General features: G+C 33.1%; 1 protein-coding gene across 3 annotated transcripts; it reads left to right on the top strand.

The window, feature by feature from the left end:
• The first annotated feature begins 4,335 nt into the window (after nt 1-4,335).
• Nucleotides 4,336-8,919, top strand: LOC120092762 (granule-bound starch synthase 1, chloroplastic/amyloplastic). 3 transcript variants are annotated; one of them, XM_039050951.1, is made up of 15 exons: nt 4,336-4,493; nt 5,007-5,373; nt 5,463-5,543; nt 5,634-5,732; nt 5,808-5,897; nt 6,320-6,383; nt 6,494-6,594; nt 6,698-6,807; nt 6,893-7,136; nt 7,213-7,389; nt 7,464-7,655; nt 7,857-7,943; nt 8,053-8,181; nt 8,295-8,430; nt 8,551-8,919. In XM_039050951.1, exons 2-14 carry the CDS (start codon nt 5,014-5,016, stop codon nt 8,409-8,411), a joined length of 1,851 nt encoding a protein of 616 aa, XP_038906879.1. In that variant the 5' UTR covers nt 4,336-4,493; nt 5,007-5,013; the 3' UTR covers nt 8,412-8,430; nt 8,551-8,919. The 3 variants fall into 3 exon arrangements, with proteins under 3 accessions (XP_038906879.1, XP_038906878.1, XP_038906880.1); XM_039050952.1 differs by adding an exon at nt 4,701-4,719 and having other exon boundaries at nt 4,418-4,493; nt 8,295-8,919; XM_039050950.1 differs by having other exon boundaries at nt 8,295-8,919.
• Nucleotides 8,920-9,125: the final 206 nt, after the last annotated feature.

The raw sequence follows: 9,125 nt of genomic DNA on the forward strand, positions 1-9,125 counted from the left end.
TTCATTATAAGGATCATTGGTACTTAAGGAGTTAGATGTAGCTACAAGGGCAAAACGATATTTTTTTACCTAGTTGTACTTACGAGCAATTTGTGAAGGGTCATTGTACTGTTGACTGGTTATATCCAATGGGCACAGAAATATATCTGTAGTGCGAAGAGTGCAGCTGTCGGTCTTTAGTGTAGTGTTCGACAGTTAATGGATGGTGAATAATTTAATTAAAAGAGTTCAATTAATTATTCATGTACCATTGGAGCTTCAAGCTACAGGTCCATGAGGTCTCCTTTGTAGTTCAACGGGAATTAATGAGAATCAATTTTTGGATTAAATTTGAATTGTTCAAATTAATTGAGGGAATTAATTATATGTGATATAATTAATTTAATCTAATTATATATGATATAATTACTATAATGTATTTGATGCATTATAATATAAAGTTTATTTGAGAGGAAATAAATATTTGAATATAATTCAAATATTAATTATATGAATTTGATTCACATAATTAAATTTAATATAAATAGGATTTATATTAAATGTCATTGACGAGAGAATAGAAACTATAGGTTATATTGTATTTTATTAAATATAGAAACTATATGTTATGTATTATATTTGATATAACATATAGTTTAATATATTTTATATGATAAGGTAGTTATCATATAAATATATATATATATATATATATATATAAAATTGATTTATGGAAATAAATTAAATTGAAAACTTGTAATTCTTCATGAATTTGTCTATGGATTTATGAAGTAATTCAATCTTGTTTCTATTTCAAGAGTTCTTGCAGATTCTTTCGAGTTTTCTTCTTTTCTTTATCATTACCAATTTGAATTTAAGCATTCTTGAATCTGATTTTAATTCTTGAAGCATGAGGAATGATCTATATCTGAGCATGTTTAGCCTAGATGCTTGATTTTGTCACATTCACTCATGATTAATATGTTGCTTTTAATGTGTTCAATAGAATGTCTAGCAGAGATCTCCAAGAGGCAATAGTAATTGTGTGTTGAATGGCTGACTAACCTAGGACGCACTAATTACTAGATTTGGAGAAAATTCGGTTAATTAAGTAAGTTATCTTAACAATTAATCGACGCAATTGAATCCTAGAACTTAATGCGTGTGTTTTCTCTTCTATAGAACCACCAAGGAACCCAATAGAGGTAGAAGCATGCAAATAGATTAGGGTTAAGGCTATCCTACCTTAATCGTTGGTTAGAATGCTTTCTTGACTAGGTTATGCTAGTTGTCTGCCTTTGTAGAGACTAGTTTAATCTAGATTAAGTAAGTAGTTTCGTGCTTAATCCGTTTGTGAATTAAATGATAAGAATTTCAATGAACGTCTAAATTGGATTAGAAGCAAGATTGTTATAAACTTGATTACAACTATTCTTTATCTTTTGATTTTTAGCATGTTTCTTGTCTTAATAAAAAAAAAAAAAAAAACCTCGTTTTATAGCTTTTATAGTTAAGCTTGGTTAAAGAAAGGATTAAATAACATTTCCCTGTGGATTGACCTCTTAATTCCACTTTAACTACGAGTTAGTTAGGTTGTTGTTCGAGCTTTATAATTATTGTTTGTTTCGAGTTAGGTAGAACTAACGACACGTACTTAGCTCCGGACAAGTCACTGATACCATATTAGATAACATGAGGTTGAACCCATGTGTATTAACCCATGTGATTTAATATGATATTATAGTCCATAAAGCCCAAACGAGTATTCAGTCCAATAAAAAGAAATTGTGATTCAATAAAAAATGGTGAACATAAAAGAGAGGCACTGTTTTGAGGAGGCATGTTGAGAATCTCACATGAAAAAATAAAGGGATCTCACACTCCTTATAAGATAGATGAGCTACTCTATATATTGCCAATTGGTTTTGAGATGAATCTCAAGTTATCTAATAAAAAACTCAATTCATTTTTAGTGAGTAATTACAACTAGCTTTATGATTCATTAGTTTGTATCGAACATATTTTAAACCATTATTTAACTAAAATCTAATTTCTGAATTAGTTACCAAACATATATTTGAAAACATGAAATACAACTTCGTTCTCATTTAATCTATTGTTTTCAAATTTATGTTTTTTATATTCACCACCAAATAGACACTAAATTTTCAATTTTGTGTCCAATAGACCATTAACCTATTTAACATTTTAAAAAATTTATAGAACTGACAGACTCACTAGACACAAAATTGAAATTTTAGACTTTCGTTAGACACAAAATTCAAATATATATCTAACAGATTAACTACTTTTTTTAGAAAAATTCTATTATACTTTACATTGTGCAATGTTAAAGTTAATTAGGGTTTATTCTAATTATTATATTTCTTGTATCTTTTTATTTTATGTTTCTTTCCTTTGTTGGGTATATTGGTGTCTATTTATTCTTTATTCCATTTTATTATAATTAAGCTAATTATTTAATAATATATGCAAAATTAAAAGTTTAGAAATTAATTAAATACTTTTATAAATGAGTTGTTTTTAAATATAGAAAAATAAACTAAAATATTTACAAAATATAGCAAAATTTTAGAACTACCAATGATAGAAGCTAACGGACACGGATAGACTTCTATCAGTGTCTATCAATTGATAGTTCTAAAATTTTGTTATATTTTGTAAATATTTTCAATAGTTTTACCATTTGAAATAATTTCTTTTAGAAGATCAGAAACTAAAATGAAATATGTCTATTTTCCCTGCGGAGACTCACCCCTAATGGGATAGGGATTCTTCCTTTATACAGAAAGTGGTGAAAAAATTCTCAATAAGCTAAACAAGGATGGAGATGGGTAATTCCCGCCCTCCCCATTTGCCTATTTTTTAATTGATTGTAAAAATTTATTATTAGGTTGTTGTTATTATTATATAAATATTATCTTTAAATTTCAAGTTTTATTGTTTGACGACCAAGAAATGAATATATTTGAATTAGATATTTAAATTTATATTAATATATGGATAATTTGCCTTTTAATAGAAACATTAATTTCTCTTAAATTTAAACGGTCTATATGGAATTAATCCTATAAAAAATTAATAAGAAGTTTATTTATTTAAGTAAAATATTTTCATAGTAGTTATTTAAAAAAAAATTATTTCATTTGTTTTTTTTAAAAAAAATGGAAAAAAATCCCACGAAGGACCTAATATTTAATGGTATGGAATTTCATTTCGAAACCTCACACTAAAGGGAATAACTCATTTATCTCATGAGTAATGTGACAGTGTGACTTCCTTCATTTTTCCACACGGGAATTTCCAACATCTCTGACTAAACTAACGAAGTCACTAAACTTCTTTTGAATAAATTATTCCACGTGGAAAGCAAAGCAAGTGGCACTTTACTCTTAATTCTCCACCGTTCATATTCACAAATCATAATAAAAGAAAAAAAGAAAACACAATTAATTTTTCATGGTAGACGCACAACAATCAATTAAACAATCTTACAATAACAATAAAAGGAGGGAAAAAAAAAAAACAAATCTAAATGTACGTTTCTAATGTATTGTTGCGTCCCATCTGTGGGACCATCCCCATGATAGTCCCACAATTTTTTAATACCACTCTTTAATATTTGATATTTAGTTAAAATTATATATCATCATTGTTAGTATTTATCGTTAATTTATAATTTGATCCTTAAATTTTAAATTTTAAATTTATATTTTTAGATAAATATTAATTTACACTTCTACACTTTATTGATTGTATCAATTTAAACTCTAAACTAATAATTGTATCAATTTAAATCTCTTAAACTTTTATAAGTGTATCAATTTAAATTCCAAATTAATAATCATATCAATTTAAATATTGAAGTTTTATAACTATATCAACATGAACCTTCATTACGTTTTATTTAGATACACTTATGAAAATTTAGAGTTTGAATTAATATACTTAGTCTAGAATTTAAATTGATACTAGTTTGAGGTTTAAATTGATGTTACCTCCAAAGTTGAGGATTTAAATTGATACAATCTCTAAAGGTATAAATTAATATTTTTGTTTATGAAGTTTCATAAATATTAAAAAATTTCATAATTTTCAATATTTATATTTAATACTTTGATTAGTTTATTTTATTTATTTATTTTTGGAAAGTTTGAGGACAGAGGACTAACTTGTAATTTTGCTTTTAAACAAAATATCTTCCCCGTACTCAATAGATGGCCTTCCTTCTTCAATCTTCGTTAACCTCAAATCTCCGGTATATTCCCAAGGATGCCGCGGCCCCACAATTCCCATGATATCACACGTGCCGATCCTATTTTGAGGCGCATGGGATTTCCTCGCAGGGACACCCATTAATTCTTCGCCACGTGTCTGTCTCGCCAAAAGCCTGTGAACCACTACAAGTACCGTTGGATCCTCCAGAGATCTGCAGTGGCCGGAGTTGTTTCGTCAGGAGGCGACGTTTTTCTTGCGGCAAAAGCTCATCGCCGGTGAGTCATTGATCTTCTTCTTCTTCTTCTTCAGTGCTTCCTGATGACATTTTAGTTTCAGATAGTTTCTTTTCTTTCCATGCGATTGTTTCACATTTCGTTTTCATCTTTTGAACGGTGGTCTACAGTCTACCTGCTTACTGTTTCATATTACGGTTGTGTCTGTCTTTGGTGAGTGGCTATTTACCAATGCTTGCTTGTTTTTAGGTGAGGTGTTCACCTGGATGTGAGTTCCTGTTCTGACGTAGCTCCGATTCTGTGTTTGTGTCGTGTTATTTCTTGATCATTTCGAAATCTAGTTTGTTTGGAAGCGGATTGAGCGAGATGAAGCATGATAGTTTTCATTTAGATGGATTCCGAAACTTTTTTCTTGTGTTGCATGACCGTTCATTTCATGATTTATTCCGCGAGTAATTTGAGTGTTTTGCATGCATAGATTAATGATGGTATTTTACGATTTATTTGCTGGAGGTGAATTGAATTTATTGTTCTGATTTCTGGACGCTGTTTTAGATCAAGGATGGCTTCAATGGGATCTGTGACTGTTTCCAACTTTGTGTCGAGGAGTTCTCTCATAGTTAGTCATGGGGCTTCAGGCTCAGAGACTAAAACGAGCATTTCACAGGTTGGGGTGAAGAACCAAATTGAAACTCACAAGGGATTGAAATCCTTGAACAATTTGGATGTGCTGCGAAAGAGAACTCCTGCAAGTGCAATTTGCAGGACTGTCAGCAGGAAAACTGATGGACTTGTTGCAACTGCTGGGAAAATTGTGTGTGAACAAGGGATGAATATAGTGTTTGTGGCTGCTGAAGTTACTCCATGGAGCAAAACTGGTGGGCTTGGTGATGTTCTTGGAGGATTGCCTCCAGCATTGGCTGTAAGTGAAGTTTTTCGCTTCACTTTCAAACGCAATTTTGTCAGAATTTTCTGTTATAGTCTGAATTTTTTACTGCTTTTATGTTTTAGGCTAGAGGACATCGCGTCATGACTATAGCTCCTCGCTATGATCAGTACAAAGATGCTTGGGACACAAATGTAACAGTCGAGGTATAGGTTCTTCATCTTCGTGAAAATGATTATCTTTTGTGGGGAGGGGACAAAGTAACTGTTTTGTGATATTTTCATGAACATGACCAGATGCAAGTTGGGGATGAAATTTTAACTGTACGGTTTTTCCATTGCTACAAACGAGGAGTTGATCGAGTATTTGTTGATCACCCTATATTTCTGGAAAAGGTAATGTGAATTTCGTAACTAAAGTGTGTTCTGCCAGATCTTTCTTCTAATGCTTTGCATTGTGTATGTCAACAGGTTTGGGGCAAAACTAAATCTAAACTTTATGGGCCGAATGCCGGAGTGGATTATGATGACAATCAGTTGCGGTTTAGCCTGTTGTGCCAGGTGACTAAGCTTATATTCCTTTTCTGCAGATCATCTTTTCACAGGCTTGAGGAGTGGGTGGGATTACAGGAGTAAAAATATATACATTTTTCCTTGTGACGCCTAGAAATGTTTGTTCTTGTTCAAAATACGTTTCTGTTCATTGGCATCGTAGCAATATAGAGACAGCCCATGGAATTCTATTATCCAAGTCCGTTAACTTTCATTGAGTGCCTCCAATAAAAAAAAATCTTTTGTAAATTTCATTTAGCCATCTTCTAGAATTTCCGTATGACATTTACAAGTAGTTCGTGCACAAAATACCCAATTTGCTAGGTTTTCACTTAGTTCAACTGAAAATTCCATCAATATCCTTCTTGACATGGTTTCCAGTGTTACAACATTTATTTTACATTGAACCATCAAATACCTTTATTCATCAGGCTGCTCTGTTGGCACCTTTGGTTTTAAATTTGGACAGCAGCAAGTACTTTTCAGGACCATATGGTGTGTATTCTCTTTATTTTTTTTTTTTTATAATTTCCAATAATCTCAATTCAATAGTTACTAGTTAATAAATGACTCACAAAGAAAATATGCTTTGCTAATCATTGCAGGCGAGGATGTTGTATTTGTTGCCAATGATTGGCACACAGCTCTTCTTCCATGTTACTTGAAATCCATGTATAAAGCAAGGGGAATTTATGAGACTGCCAAGGTAGGTTTGTGCCATATTAGTTCTCCCTATTTCAGTAGATATATTAGTATCACATTATACAAATTCAAGAGCTGATATTGGACTCACTTTTAAATGCTCAAAGGTTGCTTTCTGCATCCACAACATTGCTTACCAAGGAAGATTTGCTTTCTCAGACTTTTCCCTTCTGAATCTGCCTGACCAATTCAAGAGTTCTTTTGACTTTACTGACGGGTGAGTGCCATCAGTTACTTTCCAGTTAATCTGCATCCCAGAAAATTTATTCTCCCAATATGTCCTAAGAAATCTTGGTTTCTAGGTATGTAAAGCCTGTGAAGGGAAGAAAAATCAATTGGATGAAGGCTGGGATATTGGAATCTGACAGAGTGTTGACTGTTAGTCCATACTATGCACAGGAACTTGTTTCTGGAATTGAGCGGGGTGTTGAATTGGATACCATTCTTCGTTTGACCACGGTTACTGGTATACTGAATGGTATGGATGTTCAGGAGTGGAACCCTACCACTGACAAATACATTCCCATCAAATTTAATGCGGAAACTGTAAGTTAACTGACATTGTTCACATTTCCCTTCTAAATTGATTAAAGAAATTTCTTAGCCAGATCTTCATTTTCAGGTTGCGGAAGCTAAAGCGCTCTTGAAAGAAGCTCTTCAAGCAGAAGTTGGATTGCCTGTCGACAGGAACATCCCTTTGATAGGGTTCATTGGCAGACTTGAGGAGCAAAAGGGATCGGATATCCTATCGGCAGCTATTCCAAACTTCATTCATGAAGATGTTCAATTGGTGGTCCTTGTACGTATATATAACCTATTTCTTTTATCAAACCGTATTTGGATGAAAGTTAATTTCCATCTTCTTTCTACTAGGGAACTGGCAAGAAATACTTAGAGCAACAGCTTGAAGGGCTAGAGATAAAATATCCTGACAAAGCTAGGGGGGTGGCAAAGTTCAACGTTCCTTTAGCACATCTCATAAATGCTGCAGCTGATTTCTTGATCATTCCAAGTAGATTCGAACCATGTGGTCTCATCCAGTTGCAAGCTATGCCTTATGGAACAGTAAGTCACCAAAAATTTCATATACATACTCATAGTTATCTCTAGGTTTACTGTGCGTAGGTCAACTAGTTAAAGGCATACACTCTGGAGGATTCGAATCCACCACCCCACATATTTAACTAAGAAAAACTTTCTGATAGAAAATTTCTGTTGGCAGATCCAACACAATAGCTTGATAGTGATAGAATGTTTCAATTTCAGATTCCCTTGGTAAGCACAACTGGTGGACTTGCCGACACTGTTATTGATGGTTATACAGGTCTCCAAATGGGCGCTTTCAGCGTCGAAGTAAGTATGATAGTTTCAAATCTGCATCACATAATTGCTTTCAATTCTTTCTCTGTTTCATTCTGAATTCATGTTGCAACTTTTTGATTGGAGTTCACTTGTTTGCCAGTGTGAAACGGTTTCTCCTGCTGATGCAGCTGCAATTGCTAAAACTGTACTAAGAGCTATCGCACTTTTCGGCACTGCTGCCCACAAAGAAATGATACAGAATTGTATGGCTCAAGATTTCTCTTGGAAGGTAAATTCAACATAAACCGCACAATCACAAATACTCTCATACTCGTATTTCAATTGTATTTCGTGATTCAACTGAAAAGGAAAAATGTCGTCATCTCGTGTTAATTTATGCAGGGCCCAGCTAAACAATGGGAGAAATTCTTGTTGGGATTGGGAGTCGATAACAGCCAACCTGGAATGGAAGGGGAGGAAATTGCTCCTCTTGCCAAGGAAAACCTTGCGACTCCTTGAGAAGGCTGCCAGAAGTGATGTATGGCTATATAAATTCCCAATTTCTCTTAGTATATGCTAAATGCCAATGGATATGGATATGGAGAGGGAAGTACTGGAGGATTTGTTTGATCTTTTTGCACATATCCTTCCAAAACAGGTAAAATGGGTCTAGTAAACTGAGGCCACTCTCCAATTGATGGTTGATCCTGAAGCACATGGCAATTGACAGGTGTGATTGTTGTATTCCATCAAAGAAAAAAGAATTGGATAATAAACTACATCTGCAATCTTTTCTTTTTGCTTTTGGTAATCTTTTGTTGTAGAGTGTAAGTATATAATATAGTATAATGCATCTCATAGTTTTGGAAATTTTGGTCTTTTGTTGTGCATGTGGATGGGTCTTGTTAGGCAGGTACGGGTGGTTGATTTTGGTTGGTCAATGTCTCCGTAATGTGATAATAATCATTGGATTCTGCATGTGCCTTAACAACTATTGGCTATAAACTTGAGGCAGTATTCTCTCGTACATGGTGAAATACATTGTTAACTATATTGGGGCGGTCTTACCAAATAATTTCTTTGATTAGTTTTTTTATACCATCTCAGTCTCTACATCCTAATGTATGAGTGAACGAAAGAGGTGACTAATAGCTTTCAATTTGCTAATGTTAGGTTATTTCAATAGGGATGGAATAGCAGTCGTGTTGCCAAATTTACCCTTTCTTATTTTTA

Source organism: Benincasa hispida, chromosome 12, assembly GCF_009727055.1.
Source record: "Benincasa hispida cultivar B227 chromosome 12, ASM972705v1, whole genome shotgun sequence".
Taxonomy (NCBI): domain Eukaryota; kingdom Viridiplantae; phylum Streptophyta; class Magnoliopsida; order Cucurbitales; family Cucurbitaceae; genus Benincasa; species Benincasa hispida.

Coding starts and splice junctions, on each gene's coding strand:
- LOC120092762 (XM_039050950.1), top strand. CDS start 5,014: ATGGCTTCAATGGGATCTGTGACTGTTTCCAACTTTGTGTCGAGGAGT. Junction 5,374..5,462: donor GATTGCCTCCAGCATTGGCT/GTAAGTGAAGTT, acceptor TTTATGTTTTAG/GCTAGAGGACATCGCGTCAT. Junction 5,544..5,633: donor ACACAAATGTAACAGTCGAG/GTATAGGTTCTT, acceptor GAACATGACCAG/ATGCAAGTTGGGGATGAAAT.